The 17,353-nt window shown below is 32.4% G+C and overlaps 1 protein-coding gene across 2 annotated transcripts in view; it reads left to right on the top strand.

Annotated features, from left to right (window-relative positions):
• LOC145259786 (palmitoyltransferase ZDHHC4-like) overlaps positions 1-11,641 on the top strand; it is a 41,838-nt gene extending 30,197 nt beyond the window's left edge. Inside the window, exons 6-7 of one of the 2 annotated variants that reach the window (XR_013864207.1) lie at positions 7,645-7,771; positions 10,900-11,641. Coding sequence is in view for 1 of the 2 variants with exons in the window: in XM_080117550.1 (XP_079973676.1) it covers positions 10,900-10,965 (66 nt within the window). In the remaining variant the exon portion in view is untranslated. The remainder of the gene's footprint in view (positions 1-7,644; positions 7,772-10,899) is intronic. The other variant, XM_080117550.1, reaches the window with a different exon arrangement.
• The last annotated feature ends 5,712 nt before the right edge of the window (positions 11,642-17,353 follow it).

The following is a 17,353-nucleotide window of genomic DNA, read 5'->3' as shown; positions in this document are numbered from 1 at the left end:
TTCTACCTTATTGTTTTCTGTAATTTTTGGATATGTTACTATTTGCGACATGACAATTACGTGGGTATCATTTGTTTTACTTGAAATTCATATTTTTTTGTTATTATAATATAGAAGTTTAGCAGCTAACAAACTATTTACTATAAGCGGATCAATGCCCGGTGCTAAAGTGATTCGGCCACACTGACCAATCGGTTGGCAGGGCGCATTGATTTGAGCTGTTCCCTTAAGGACTATTTTTAGCCCTTTGGGATCTCTGCTGCGATCGCCAGAGAGACGCCAGCAAGCGACCTATACAGACCTCTCTCACTTACCCCTCCCACTGCTATTTGTTGACGACTGCAGTCTGATGGCAGACGACACCTTCAAACAGACATTTACACTTTCTTTCTCTTCAGTTTGAGATACAATCTCGCCTTTTTTAAATAAACCCTTTATTATTGTTTTGTTAAAAGCAACGTCGTTTGGCCTTGTGTTTATTTAAGTAATTATTAGGAGAGAAATGCACAACATTCCCCTCCTATAGAAGCACCAATATTTCGGTCAAATTGGCTCCTCTTCTCACAACATAATCTCTTGCCAGTGAGTGGCCTGAAAAAAAAATACAATTTTAATTTTCTGAAAAAGTGATATAACATGCATTTCAAATTAATCTACCTGAATAAAATGATAGAAATACTTGATGAACACAAATGCTAACCTTTTAATGTAAACAACAAACAATTTGACTAAGAATTGGTAAATTCCATGTGAAATATCTAGCTATGAAACAACTATTTCAGTACAGAGTATTGTATAATTACATGTCATGTCGAAATTAGTTAAAATTCCAAAAATTATGAAAAATAATTGAGTTGATCTACTAGAATATTTTTTATAAAAAAAAGAAAAGAAACATTGTTATTATTGTATATTCTCAACCCATTATTTTCTAATTTGAAATAGGAAAAGTTAACTGAAAACAAGGAAGATAAATCAGTTTGCCATACGAAATTGGCCATTATAAAACTTTCTGAGAAGTTGTAACTAACTGATTTCTATATAATTTTGTTTGTCTATACTTTGTGATAACTCTTGGGTTTGCCCCAGGGTTTTTTTTTTTAGGGCTAATAAAAACACTCCATTTTTGAGATTATTTTACCATATTTGTCCAAAATTTTCTGTGTATGTCTATTTAGCAGTTTTGCATGGTGCTGAACTCAAATTTAAATATGTCAAGGCCTTGGAGACTTTTGTGGCTGTATGCTTCACTTGTTCATTTTCTTATTTGAATTAGTAGATTCCATATGAGATTTTCGACTATTAAACGACTATTTCAGTACAGAGGGAGTATTGCATGATTACGTGTCATGTCGAAATTAGTTAACATTCCAAAAAAATACAAAAAATGATTGAGAAGATATACTAGAACTATTTTTTTTACAAAAAAAACAAAAAAACAAAAAAAAACATTGTTACTACTGTATATTTTGAATCGGTTATTTTCTAATTTAAAATAGAAAAAGTTAGCTGAAAACAAGGGAGATAAGTCAGTTTGTCATACGAAATTGGCCATAATAGAAGAAAACGATAAAACTGTATTATTGGATAAAAGTATATTTTCTAGTAATTCTCTTTCTATTTAATTCATTTTCTAATTTTAATTAGTAGATTCCATATGAGATTTTCGACTATGGAACAATATTTTGGTACAGAGTTAATCCCCTTTAGACATAGCGACGTTTTCGTTTTGATCAAGTTTATTTTATCTCGTAATTATGTTTCTACTCTATAATTTTTCATAATTTTCACCCATTTCGACATGACACATAATTATGTAATAGTGTTTTTACTTAAAATGCATTTTATTAAATATCTAACTATAATGTACAAGCAACTTTTTTTGTCTGATGGAAATGGTTATTCAGGAATAGAATATATTTTATTTACAAATTTTATATCGCTCTTCCAAACACTGTGTGTGCGTGTGTATATAATTTTACTATTCCATGTATATAGATATATTATATTACTAGCAGGTCACCCAGCGTTGCCCGGTCATAAAATACGCTTAAATATGATGTTTTAATTTATGCAGATTTTGTATTTATTATTATAGAACCAATTCTGTATTGATTATTATATTGTACCCAATATATAGTAATGATTTCAAAAGTTAAAAAATAAAAATAGCTTAGTAACCATCAATTAGAATCGAAACCAAAACATTTAGCTCTCCAGTGGTATTTGCTACCATATGAGCTAAGGACAGATGGATATCTAAACTAAAAAAAATTAATGCTGTTAAACATTTGTTCATGTGCAGAGGATGCACATATGTCGAACTACGCCTGCCAAATTCAAATTTTTTTTCAATTTTGACCCCTTAGTAGCTACTTTTACCGGATAAAAACCAAACAGAATTTATTCCACAGATTCAGAATTCCCTATATATCAAGTTTCAAGTCTGTAGACTAAAATGGACAGATTGCACCCACACAAAGACAAGATCACTTTATATATACTGTATATTTCGGCATATAAGACGACCCTTAAAGTTTTAAAAAATCGTCTTTAAAAACTAATATTTCATAAGATACCAAGTGTTGCAATCTCTAGCCTAGGCTAAACAAACATGGTTTCGTGATTTAGCAGTCACCTTATACAACTGATATATGATAAATTTATTGAAATTTGCTCCAATTTTGTACCTAGTCTTATCTGACGGTCGCCTTATACACCAAAATATACAGTGTATATATATATATATATATATAAATTCTCCAAGTTCCAACTATCAAGTTTTCTCAGTTGCTAATTTATTGCTTTTCAAAACGTAACCATTACAATATTGTTTAATTCGTGATTAACAAAACTGCAAAATTGTCTTTGCTGCACTTTTAGTCACTTAACAGATGTTCACCTTAAAAAACATAGAAAAAAAACACCATTTTGAACAACTTACATGGTTCATACAACCGACACACTCTTTCAAATTTTATATGTAAATTTTTTTAAACTGAGTAACATTATAAGGAAATGATTAACCTATGTATATATGTAAGTAAAAGACGTCACAATATTGGAAAATTAAATGTACAATATTTTATTCCAAACAAGGAACACAAGATAAATGTGAAAAAATTCTATATTCCATGGAGTTTCAAAGATAGGCTCTTCTCCTCAGAGGAAAAAAACGTTAACAAAAGAAATATATGTATATGTATTAGTGATGGGGCGATTCCAATATTTTCCCGATTCCGATACAATTACCGATTCCATACTAAATTTCCAATTCCAATTCTTTATAAATCTTTAAATATTTAACTATTGTACCAATTACAGTAAAAAACACATCTTAAATGTTCCTATATTTTGTCAAACGTAAAAACACTCTTGTGACGGGATTATCTACAGATTTTAGTCTTACTCAAAGTTTAAATCAATAAATATTTATTATTTTATTATTACTACAAGCAGTGGAAGATGTTTCTTAAACCAAAATCAAATAAAAAAGATAATTTTATGAATTGGTTTTAGCATCGGAAAATAGGCTCAAATTTTTCCGATTCTGATACCCTAAAAAGCTCTGATTTTTCTGATTAACGATTCCGGTTAATCATCAGAACACTAATATGTATATCTATTAGTGATGGGACGATTCCAGTATTTTTTTTCCGGTACAGTTTCCAATTCCATTTCGGATTCTTTACAAATCTCTAAATATTTAACTATAAAATGGTAAAGCTGTATGTCATCTTTAATGTGCACATATTTTCTCAAACATAAAAACACACTTTTGAGGGGAGAGGGGGTGATCTATAGATTTCAGTTAGACTGGAAGCTTAAATTCATAAATATTTAATTTTTTTTTTTATTATTTCAAGCAGTGGAGGATTTTACTTAAACAAAATCAAATAAAAAAGACAAAAGAATCGTTTTTGGCATCAGAAAATAGGAAGATATTTTTCCAATTTCAATACCCTAAAAAGTTCCAATTTTTTTGATTCTTGATTCTGGTTCATCATCCAAAGACTAATATATATATGTATGTATGTATGTATATAAATCGGGACCCCACAGTAATGAGCCGAAGCCCCTTAAGCTCATTACCGTGGGGTCCCGATTTCGAATCTCGCTATATTCAGCCACTCTGATGAGTCGTAGACGACGAAACACGTGTCAGTGGATAATTACATTTTAAAAATAATATATATACCGCTCCCCATGTGGGGGTACCAAATTGGTTAAAGGGAAAATTATTCCGAGCTCGCATTTAGGTAAAAATGCGCTTTCGTAAATAATTGAATTCATTCAAAACATATCGCTAAAACCAAAACAAACAACATTTATATATATATATATATATATATATATATATATATATATATATATATATATATATAGTGATTTAAAGGTTATGAGGGCTTTTTGAAGCATGAAAAACGATGTTACTTTTTGTATTTAATATTTTTATTGTTACTTTGTATATTTCAAGCAGACCTCCACTCTTGGTCACAAAAAAGTATCGAAATGAAAACGAAAAAAAAAAAAACGTTGAAAAAAACTGGAAAATTGTAGTGTGGACAGCGTTCATTCCTAGCAATCATGTTTGAAAAAGTTCACGTGGATTATTTTAGCTGTTTGTGGAAGAAGATTGTATCTTTTATTTTTTTATTTTAAAATTTTTTAAAATGTTGCAACGGCAATAATAGCCGCAGAAGGAGTAATAATAGTCGCAGAAGGAGTAATAATACCAGCAAATTTCATTGGTTTGTTAGCTAGAGTAAACACTACTTAGATATAAAAACAATCGCATACAATAGATTCATGTATTTAGCCTGATGATTTCCATGTAAAAATGAAATGTGGATACTTCTTTGTAGCTTACTTGCCATAGGTATATTTTGATGCTCTCTCTCTCTCTCTATATATATATATATATATATATATATATATATATATCATATATATAATATATATTATAATATATATATCATATATATAATATATATTATAATATATATATATATTATATATATATAATATATTATATATATTATATGTACATATATGTATATTATATACATATTATATGTATATTATATATATATATATATATATATATATATATATATATATATATATCATATATTATATATATTATATATTATATATATATATATATTATATATATGATATATAATATATATATATATATATATATATTATATATATATAATATATTATATATATTATATGTACATATATGTATATTATATACATATTATATGTATATTATATATATATATATATATATATCATATATTATATATTATATATATATATATATATATATATCATATATTATATTATATATTATATATATATATATATATATATAATGTTTATGGGAAAAAATGCCTATTAAATTACATTTCACCTTTTATTTATACCAGTCCTTTAATTTATGAAGCTCGATGTAACTACAGAGCATATACAAATAAATGACAAAAAGTCTATGTTCCAAATTCCAAGATGCTGTCCATCTTACTGTTTATTTCTTTCGGCATGTTAAAATGCTTAATTCTTATCAGCACTTGTTTCATAGCGCAGAAATATTCATATAATTATTATAAGTCATCAGAAGAATACGAACTCATCAATTTTAAAAGAAGATAAAACATTTTTGCACTCAGGGAGGAAACTTATACAGAATTTTGAACTTGACCCTTTATTCAATCAATGGAAGTAGTTTGCTCTCGTCCTGTCAACGATGACTGAATAAAATTATTATTTTATGTTATTCTTAGTTATTGTTGCCTATAGTAAGGTTTGAACCTTCAACCTGTAGAAAACTGTTACATCGGTCAAGAAAATGATAATGATTAGTCATCATCGGATCATATGAATCTGAAGATTCTATTGTTGGCATTGGTTTCCCCGATATTTTTCTAGTCAGAATTATTTCTAGAAATACATCAGGTATTTATGGGAGGGATCACGTGAAAATTGCGAACATCCAAAATGAAAATGATATTTATTGTGGAACAAACTGGATTTGAACTCCTAGCTCGTCAGTTCATGCCATTAACCACTAGACCATTGTCACCTCCCATAAACAATAGTATAATAATACTTGTGTTTAAAACAATGGTATTTATAATTCTGACTTTTTTGAATGGAGATTGATAATTTGCATTATTTTGATTATTTAGACTACTGTTCTCATATTGAGTGTTATTTGCACAATGTTTCGGTCGATGTAACCTCTGACCTTCTTGAAGTGTATCTTGTTGAACTCAGGAGTCTTTCTGTTGAACTCGGGAATCTATATTCTAAAAAGTCTAAATTTAACATCTTTGATCTCTGGGCAATGCCATGGAAAACCTGCAAGTTTAAATTGTTTCATCTCATAAAACTGTTTGAATGTATTTTCATGTTTTTTTTTTTTTTTAATTTTTTTGTTTTATCTTTTTTTTTTGCTTCAATTGATTTTGTCATTTTTCATTTGATTGAATAAAAGTTAAGATACTTCGACATTCCAAAATGTCTTTCTTTGATTATTCAAATTATTTGGTTTTTCTTTGTTATTAGAGTGAAAGTCAAAAATCGAAATATTCAATCTCAAGAAAAAACCGACGGCATCTACTTAATTGTCATGTCTCAGTAATGAACATATCCAAAAATTATGAAAAACGATGAGGTAGAAAATTAATTATTAATGAAAACAGTTTTCGAAGGATGACCTCAAATCTGTAGTGGAACGGTCACATTCAATGCTGCCAAGACTAAGCTTGTCTCCTTCAATACTTACAAGAACTCTACCACCAATAGCAGTAGCCAAGAACATATTACCCGACAGTACTTCCTTTAAACACCTCGGCCTAACGTTTACAGGGAACATGAACTGGAATAGATACATTGCCAAGGCTGCAGTAAAGAAAGTGAAGGTGGGCTCTCTCTACCGTGCTAGAAAACCACTTACGCCTGAAAGTATCCTGTACCTCTATAAGGCCACCATTTGCCCATGTATGGAGTACTGTTGTCACATTTGGGCTGGTGCATCTGCTACTTGTCTCTCACTCTTTGACAGAGTTCAAAAGAGAGTCGCCAACCTGATAGGTCCTGAACTGTCATCTAGGCTTCAGCCTCTGTCCCATTGATGAAATGTTGCATCCCTCTGCCTGTTCTACAAGTACTTTAATGGTGAATGCTTTGACGAACAACAAGCACTTGTACCCCCTCGACATGAATAGCCCCGATAAACCCGACAAGCAGCTAAATTCCACCCCTTCACAGTAGAGATCCCTAAGTGTAAGAAGGCCTTCTATTCCAATAGTTTCTTCCCCAGTACTGCTAGACTTTGGAACTTCCTTCCGGGATTCTGCTTTCCCAACTGTACTGACATGCAGAAGTTCAAGTGTAATGCGAACAGACACCTTGCTACTCATCTCCCTTCATAATAGCCCTGCAACTTATGCTCCCAATAGTAGCCCCTACTTCAAAATGACACTGTGCCTTGTTTGGGGGTGAAAATTGAATAAAAAAAAATTTAAGAAATTAGCAAAAACAGAGTTTTGCTAAATTAGCCTAAGATTTTCAGTTTTCAAAAAATAATTACCTCCCTTGTTAAGATTCGAATGCGCTGGTTTGTTTTTTTAGCAAAACTTGGCAGTCACAAATGTGAGAAAGATGACGATATCCACAGAAGAAGAAGAAAAGATCGCCTGAAGGAGGCACATGGTTCTATTATGGAATCTCTTCAAGACGAACCAAGCCTGAAAACAAGGTATTTAAAATATTGCAGATGTCTGATTGAGAGTATTTGCTTGATCGTACATCACTGACCATTTTCAAGGGGTTTGGTGCTCTCAACAAGATAAGGAATATCTCCTATATAATAAAACTAGCCAAGGTGCCCGGCATTGCTCGGGTGTTTGGGGGTGTGTGTTGAGCAAAAACGAAAAAGTGGGTAGTAGGCAGGTAAGCTCGAACCCGTACTGCAAAGGAGGAAAAGAATGTGAAAAAGGAAAACATGACGTCTTTGCTGTTGCGTACATCGCCAAACCAGAAGTGACGAAGGTTTAAATTAAGGCTAGTCGATTGAAACGAGGGCATGACTTTCTAAAATATTGGCGAAAAAAGCGACCCCCCTTTTTGTAGAAAAGTGCCCAGTTGAGAGTGAAGGAATTAATGCTTTTAGCCAATGTTTCGATATTTGTTGTCCGAAGGGTCAAGCTTCAAAATGATAACGATCTCATGAAAATCTGTTGCCTCTGTCGAAAGTTTTTTCCATTCTTTTAGAATAACTGGATATTAAGATTTTTAAATATGTCAGTTAAAAGAATGGACAATGCAAGTTTATAAATTAAAAATAGGTTAGATATTGAACAATTAAAATTGGAAATTCTTTGTTGCCAAAAGTGTGTTTGGACAGACGTGTAAAAAAACGTGATATAGTCACATTAATCGACAAGTAGACTGCTGACGTCATAAACAAAGTAATTTCTCGATACATTGAATCTAAGGGTTCGAAGTTAAGAAGTTGATCAGATAATCGGAGAAGATCACACACAGTAATAGAGTCAGTTGGAGACTGGGAGACCCTTGAAGGCGAAGGGTAGAGGAGTAGACCATGCAGTCGAAAGGGCTTGAATTCCTGACTTCATCAATCAGCAGACAGATGGAATAAAGAAATCATCAATAATTTTGTAATTGTTATCTTCGTCATCATTCCTTACAACCAAAAAGGTAAATGTATTTTGTATATTCATCTATAAACGAACTGTAACCCTAACCCCCTTACAAGTAATGTACCTCCTTCATCATAATAATGAATCGGTAATCTCCAAAAATACCGTTAGGGCTTACAACATGGCCGCCAGAAGAGTCACGTGATCCGGTTGATCCAAAACATGAATCGCCGTATTACGAAACCGGAAAACGCAAATTTAAAGCAAACTTTGACAAACAAGCATAATAATTAAGTACAAAAACAGTTTTTCAATATCATAATAATAAATAATTTATTTAGAACGGTCATTTAATTTTTTGTTGAGAAACAATCACAGTTTGTTTGTTTTTTAAATGTTTACAAAATGTCTACGAACGTGCGTAGACATTTTGTAAACATTGTTTTTAAAAAATAAATAATACTTCTATTATGTTTTAAACGACTGTAATAGTTTATTTTGGAAGTATATTTCATAAAGAAAATTGACAACCCACTTTAAAAACAGAAATTACGAGTTTTATATATTTTATTCGCAGTTTTTTGTTGGGGGTGTCAAAAATTCCGCCTAAAATTCTGATACACCTAGTCGACCACTTGTTTGTTCTGAATAAAATACTTTTTATAAACACTGTTTTAACTAAAAACAACCTAAGATTGTTTCTCAAAGTTTGCCTATTTTTATAACAACATTATATCAACAAAAAATTAAATACAAACAAATTGTGATTGTTTGTCAAAGTTTGCCTTCAAGGCTGCGTTTTCCATTTGCACGATTCATGTTTTTGATCAACCGGATCACGTGACTCTTCTGGCGGCCATGTTGTAAGCCCTAACGGTATTTTTGGAGATTACCAATGAATCTCCTCTCATCTATAAACGAACTCTTGTATAACGCCCTTCCGAGTAATGTGCCTCCTTCATCGACAATCTCCTCCCCTCCATATGTGTTAAGAACTATTGCATCATATCTCCCAGTCTATATTAATACTATGAAGTTCTCCAGAATTATCATCACAGTCGTTATGATGCACAAAGAACCGTTATAAATGTCTTCCCCTCAGAATTGTCGTCACCATCGTTATTCGTGTATTATGAGTCCCCGTTATATATGCTTCCCATATGAACCCGTCATCTCTTTCAATATACAGCAACAACGAGTGTTTGGAGGTGTTAGGGTTGAGCAGCAAAAAAAAAAGTTGTAGTAAGCAGGCAGGCGCGAACCCGTGACACGACGAAGGCGGAAAAGAATGTGGAGGTGTGTGTGTAAGGGTCTTGGTTTAGCAAAAAAAAAAAAAAAAAAAAAAAAAAAAAAAAGAAGTAATAAGCAGGCTCGACCCCGTAACGCACCAGAGGAAAAAGAGGTGGAAAAAAACCCCAAAAAACAGTCTTACTGATATGCCTACCGTGGTTGTGATGTCATGGGCGGTCGAAATAATGCCTTTTATGCAACGTTGAGGGTTGAATGACTTGCAAAAAATATCAGCGAAAAAAACGACCCTTCCTGTAGAAAAGTGCCCAGTTGAGGGTGAAGGAATTGATGTTTTTGGCCAATTTTTCGATATTTGTTGTCCGAAGGATCAAGCTTCAAAATGATACTGATTTTGTGAAAATCCGTCGCCTCTGTCGAAAGTTTTAGGCAAACATACAAACATACATACATACATTTAAACAGACAAGTGAGATTTATAGATTACTTCTTTTTTTTCTTGAGTGTGATTTTCACAATGTTTCGGTCGATATAACCTCCGACCTTCTTCAAGTGTATCTTGTCGAATTCAGGAATGTTTCTGTCGAACTCAGGAATTTGGACGGAATTTCGAGTGAAACCCTTTATTTACTTCACGAGGGTAGCGTGCTCTTGTTCCGTCAGCCATGACTGGATAGAGGTCCTAAGTAATTCGTAAATGTATATTTCAGTCGCCCACACTGAGGATTGAACCTTCAACCTTCAGGAGAATACCACTTTTTACAATAGATTTTTCCCAGTACTCTAATCACTGCGCCACGGGTCCTAACACTATAACAACACAAATAACAAAATTTAAATTTAGACACAGATTAACTCACATACACCATAAAAATAATACCTTTAATAATTATGCGAGGACGCTAAAATTGTCATCCTAGAAAAGACAACATGATTTCATTTTCAGTTTGAAAAACAGTTTTCTTTTTTGTTGCAGATCATCCACTTGTTCGCCAGTTGTGTACAAATCCCCACAGCGATAGGAGCCTTCTTTCATGTCTGAAAGTGACACAATGTTCAACAAGCAAGATCAGAGATGCGCCACTGTACCACACATGCTCTCTACCAATCCAAGTTATGATCATTGTCAGCATTCTCAAAATGCATCACTGGATTGCCACAAATAACAGGGATGTGCCCAGGGTGATGAAAAGGTTATGGTCTTTGGTGTGGTTTCAAGTGAGGGTCACATCATGCCACCTCAGATCTTCAATGTCAACACCAAAGTATACCTGGATTTTTTGGAGAATTTGGTGATCCCCTGATGCAATCAGATGGCCGCTGGCAGACCCTGGGTGTGGCAGCAGAACTTGGCGCCGGTCCACAAGTGTGAAGAGACCCAAGCTTGGCTTCAGGAGTGCTACGACTTTGTACTCTTCTCTCACTGACACACCCTCCTCTCCTGACTTGAACCCGCTAAATTACTTTGTTTGATTAGGTCATACATCAAAAACATCACCAACATGACCTCCCTACAATACCAAAGCCACCCTGATTACCGCCATCCGCCGAGTATTCGCTCAGTTCTCGCTGGTGCTTGTGGAAAAGGCATGCTTCCAGTTCTGTACCCATATCGAGGCGGTGATTGAGGCTGAAGGCGGCTACATTGAATAAATGTCAGCTCTACTACATAATCAAATTACCCAAATTGATTTTTTCAATAAAAGTTTCAAAATAAAGCTGTAGTGTTGTTTTCTTTAGGGCGAGAATTTAATCATTCCCCCTTGTAATATATATAATCGGCCAATAAATAACAAAACAAAGATACTCTCATTTCATTTTAATTACGCATCCACGTTTGAATTATAACAGCCATTCCATTTATTGGAAAAACGAACACAAATTGCATAATTTCTTTTAAATATCTAAATAGCTATTTGACATAAAAAAAAAACATTCATTCCACAATACAATCCACTGAACACACAAAACAGTTCCTTTTAATTTTGACCCCTTACTAGCCCTTTTTTCCAGATGAAAACTAATTAAAAAGTTTTCCACATGTCTGAATGCCCTATATATCAAATTTCAAGTCTGTATATCAAAAATTCGTTGAGTATATAGGTTGAGAATTGTCTTCACACACACGCACATTCTCACTTTTATAAATATATAAATCTCCACAAAGACTTCTTGAATTTAAATTTAGACACAGCTAAACTCACACCATAAAAAATATTAATAATTAATATATATAATCAGGCAATAAATAACAAAGATACACTCATTTAATTTCAATTACACATTCACATTTGAATTATAACGGCCATATTTATTCCAAAACAAACATAAATTGCATTGTATCTTTTAAATATCCAAACAATAAAATGTCTGACATTAAAGGAAAAATCTCATTCACTCCATAATGCTATACACTGGATTTACAAATTATAAACCGTTCTTGTTAAGATTTCAATGTAAGAAGACGTTATATCTTTCTTCTGCGGCTTTCGCTTCTTATCCCATATACAAAGTAGTCAGTCTCTTTTTATATTTTTGTCATCAATAGCTTTCTTCCTATAAAAGCGATATTTGATTCTATTTGTTAGTTTTTCTGGCAGATCATTTCAGCATGTTAATAAGAATAAAATGTAATTTGATTTAGTTCTTTCTAGAAAATACTTTGTCTGGGTCAGAATTTAAAAAAAAAAGATGTAAATCTCTTACTTCCCTTCGATTGAAATAAAAATAATATTAAGATCCCCCCCCCCCCCAATAAAAACACACCATGTCTTTTTTTTTCAAAATATTATTATCAGACAACATATTGTCTGTCTGGCAATTTGTGTTCAAACGTAACTTTAAAATAATTTTTTAAAAAGCGTGTTAAAATCTTTTATTCAATGGCACAAACTATGTCCAGCAGTTAATTCTATTTGTTTGGAACTAAATATCTAATATATAAAGTAAAGTTGATCTCTTTTTATATTTTTGTCCACAATAGTTTTCTTTCTACAGAATCAATCTCTGGTTGTGCTTCATCAATTTTTTTTTTTTTTTTTGTGGGTCATTGTTAAGAAGAATAAAATGCAATTTGATTTAATTCCTTCTAGAAAATGCTAAGTTTAGATCAGAATAATTTTCAAATAACCACAATCTTAAAAACACACAAGTAAGCAGCATCATGTAGCACCTAAGCTGATAAAATCTTTCTCTTTTTTCCTGAACTGTGGAAGAAAGTGGCCATGTTTAAGACAGCTGCTCCAACCCCTTATTTGAGAAGGTTTCACGGATTATGTGTATGTAAACACTCACTGTATACATACACATTTATCTATACACATATACACATGCATATATACACACATACACATGCATACATACACATGTATATATACACATGTATATATATACACACATATACTGTCAAGAAAAAGTATACAATGCATACTGCAACGAATACATAAAATCCTCAAAAGCATTGTTAAACTCCAGATGATTTTGTGCTGCGATTATTTATAGCTGATGCTATTAATCACATAACTGAACAACAAAAAAGAAGAGAGAATGAACTGCTGCTACATGTTATCAACACAACAAAACTCCAGCTGTTTACATGATGAGTTGTCGTTGGAATAATCTGCTGGTATCAAAGAATTGATTCCCCATCAAGCTATAAAAGTCTTTCAAGCATTTTAAAATGTGATTAACCATACTGCAGTGGGTTTTTACTAATGTAGCGATATTGGATATAAGGTATAAAAATAGTGTTAAAAGAAGCAGAGAGACATCATTATCCACTGAGCAGCTACTTACATGTCAATGAGAGAGTTTGCTGTTTTCATTTTTATCCCAAACATGGTATATTGCCACTTGTAATGTAAGGGCTACTATTTGGACCTTGTATGAACATGAGGTGGGCTCCCTCTACCATGCTAGAAAATTACTCACAACATAGAGTATCCTATATCTTTACAAAGCCACAATTTGCTCGTCCATGGTGTACTGTTGCCAAATCTGGATTGGTATATCTACCACTACTCTCTCACTCTTATACAGAGTCCAAAAAAGAGCTTACAACCTATCAACCCACACTATCAACAAAACTCCAACCTCTGTCCCATCACCGAAATGTTGCACCCTTGTGCTTGTTTTACAAGTATTTTAATGGAAGGTGCTTTGAGGAACTTATGACACTTGTGCTCCCTCGATGTAAATACCCCCAACTAACCTGACAAGCAACAAGATAGATTTTTCTTTAGTACAATTTAATTTACAGAAATTAAACGTGTTGCAATATTTTTTATAGAAAAGTAGGTATTATGATTAAAGAAAGTTAGGTTTTACTTGTAGACACTGTCGATAGGAACTGAAAATGGATCCATCTATTATATAAATCTTACCTATCTGTTTAAATATATGTATGTATGTATGTTTGTATGTATGTATGTATGTATGTAAGGGAATGTGCAAGAAACAGTTGATGAGTGGGGTGCCAAATTGGTTTGGAGTGTGAGACGTGCGGGAGATTATGTCTGAGCGGAGATGCTGATAAGCCACCAGACTGCTCATCAGCGCAATAGGCCACGACACAGTCTTGTGTTGCCAGATTTAACTTGTGTCAACTGTGGGCAGACATGCAAAACAGCAGGCGGTTTGAAACAGGATTTGAATGTTCATAGAAGTGACCATCAAGTACGTGCTGCTAATGGCGCTCATGTCTGCACCATGTGTGCCAAAGAATGCCAGAGTTTGGCAGGGCTTTAAAGCCACATTGGTGCAGCTCATAGCTGATCTGTCTTCATATTTCAATTTCTTAATGCTATACCAAGTAATGGTAATATTCGAGAACGAATTTGCTGCCATCATGTATGTATGTATGTATGTTTGTATGTCTGCCTAAAACTTTTGACAGAGGATTTTCACACGATCGGTATCATTTTGAAGCTCAACCCTTCAGATGACAAATATCGAAAAATTGGCTAAAATCATTGATTCCTTCACCCTTAACTGGGCACTTTTCTACAAGAAGGGGACGCTTTTTTCGCCGATATTTTCGAAAGTCATCCCCTCTTTTTGATTGACCAGCCTTAATTTAAACCTTCGCCACTTTAGGTCTGGTGATGGACGCAACGGCAAAGACATCACTTATTTTTTTCACATTCTTTTCTCCTTCACGGTACGGGTTCAAGCCTGCCTGCCTACTACTACAACTTTTTTTTTTTTGCTGAACACACCCCTCCAAACACCCAGGAAACGCCGGGCACCTAGGCTAGTAGTTAATAAAGTATTGTCGATTCGAGAATTATAGAGTTATCTCCCTTAGACACTGGCAATAGGAACTGACCAATGAAATGGAGTCACGATCTGCTAGCAACCAATCAGAAACCGGAATCACTTCATAAAAATATTGTATATTTTAGAATTCCTGTACATAATTGTTTGTGTCCATGAGAAAGATTTTTGCTCTTTGCCTGCAAACTTTTAAAGTTCAGGACTTATACAGATCAGCTACCCACCGAAAACTCTTTTGTATCTCCAGGACTTATACAGATCAGCTACCCATCAGAAACTCTTCTGAAATTAAACATGGTTTTCGATTCAAAAACATGCATCATATAAATTTAGGCATTGGATAAAAAAAGAAGAAAAAAAAAAGGTGTAATGCAGCATTCTGTATTGTTAATCAATTAAAATGGCAGACTTGTGTTTACTATTGTGAAATTTTATTATTTGAAAGTAGTTTTAAAACCTTCAAACTGTCGATTATAAATGAATTTCTGGCTTGAATTAAAGTTTAAAGACAAAAGTCAAGTATTTTGGTCCAATTGTGCTTTCAAACCAAAAGAAAATATTTTCACATGTGCCTATGTTGTATAAAAGAACCGTTTTTTATAAACTGCTACTAAGGTATTTTTTTTTTACTTGCTTTGAATAAATTTAATACATTATTTATTTAATAAAATAGATGATTATATGGATTTTGCAAACGTATAAATTTCAGAGTGAAAAATTCATTGTGAAAATGAAAGTGAAACTAGAAATTCTCTTTTTTTTCTTTTTAAATAAACCGGAAAGAGAAATCTGTTTTTTGGGGGGAGAGGGGGATATCGTGTAAGCTAGCGAGAAATATTTCTTTGGGTACATTTAGTTCTTTTCCATTTTTTTTAACATAATATTTTGTCTATTTTTATGGATAATTATTTACATAATTTGCAACATGTTAAACATGTCAACACAAATCTCGTTTTTTTTTTTCTGTTTCAAATTGTAAAAAAAAAAAGATGGTCGCCATTCAATGTCAAATGTTTTGGTGACGTCAGTTCTGGTGTTAAAACAAGTTTTTTCTTTTCAATTTTTTTTAAATGAATGAAATTCGTGGTTCATTTTTTCTCTTTTTTATGTTTTTTTTTTTTAGTTTATGTGTAAATGTGAATATATACAGGTTAAAACTCTGATATTTAGAATAAAAAGTAGGATAAAACCCGACAATAAAAAAGATTTTTTTTTTTTGCATGAGGAATTCTAATAACGAGTATTTTTTTTAAATACTGAAAATTTTTAATAAACTCAACATTTTGATTAAATCACATTGCTAGAAAGCACACTATTAACATATTTTGTTTTAAAAAAAATTGGGTTTTTAAATCGTCCTTCCCTTGCAGTTAGTACATATAAAAAACATTTTAACAGTTTTGAAAGTATTCCATGTTAACAATTATGAAACCATTCTATGTTCAAAGTTTTGAAAACATTCTATGCTAGCAGTCATCAAAGCATTCCATGTCAACAGTTTTGAAAACATTCTTGTTAGCAGTCATCAAAGCATTCCATGTTAACTGTTTCAAAAGTAATTTATGTTAATAGTTTTGAAAGCATTCCACATTAAAAGGTTGTCTAAGCATTCTATGTAAAACGTTTTGAAAACATTCCATGTTAACAGTTTTGAAAACATTCTAAGTTAGCAATCATCGAAGCATTCCATGCTAACAGTTTTGAAAACATTCTATGTTAGCAATCATCGAAGCATTCCATTTTAACAGTTTTGAAAACATTCCATGTTAAGAGTTTTGAAAACATTCTATGTTAGCAATCATCGAAGCATTCCATGTTAACAGTTTTGAAAACATTCTATGTTAGCAGTTATTGAAGAATTCCACGTTAACAGTATTGAAAGCATTCCATGTTATCAGTTATCTAAGCATTCCATGTTAACTGTTTTGAAAACATTCTACGTTAAACCTTTTAAGAGCATTCTCGTGTTAAGTATTCCAAAACTGGCAAATAATGGTATAAAACTCCAAACATAAATGCTTTAAATAACTGTTATTTTTTTCCCCTTTATCTCACATAATTTATTTAACAGAATGGTCATATTCAAGATTGATTGCTCTTTTTGACTTCTGGTTTCTGTTGTTGATTTTGCTGAATAATTAGATGTGGATTAAAAT

The sequence above is a fragment of the Euprymna scolopes genome, chromosome 35 (genome assembly GCF_053919585.1).
Source record: "Euprymna scolopes isolate OS-2025 chromosome 35, ASM5391958v1, whole genome shotgun sequence".
Taxonomy (NCBI): Eukaryota; Metazoa; Mollusca; class Cephalopoda; order Sepiida; family Sepiolidae; genus Euprymna; species Euprymna scolopes.
Note: the sequence above shows the minus strand (reverse complement) of the source record. Positions and strands in the feature narration are given on the sequence as shown.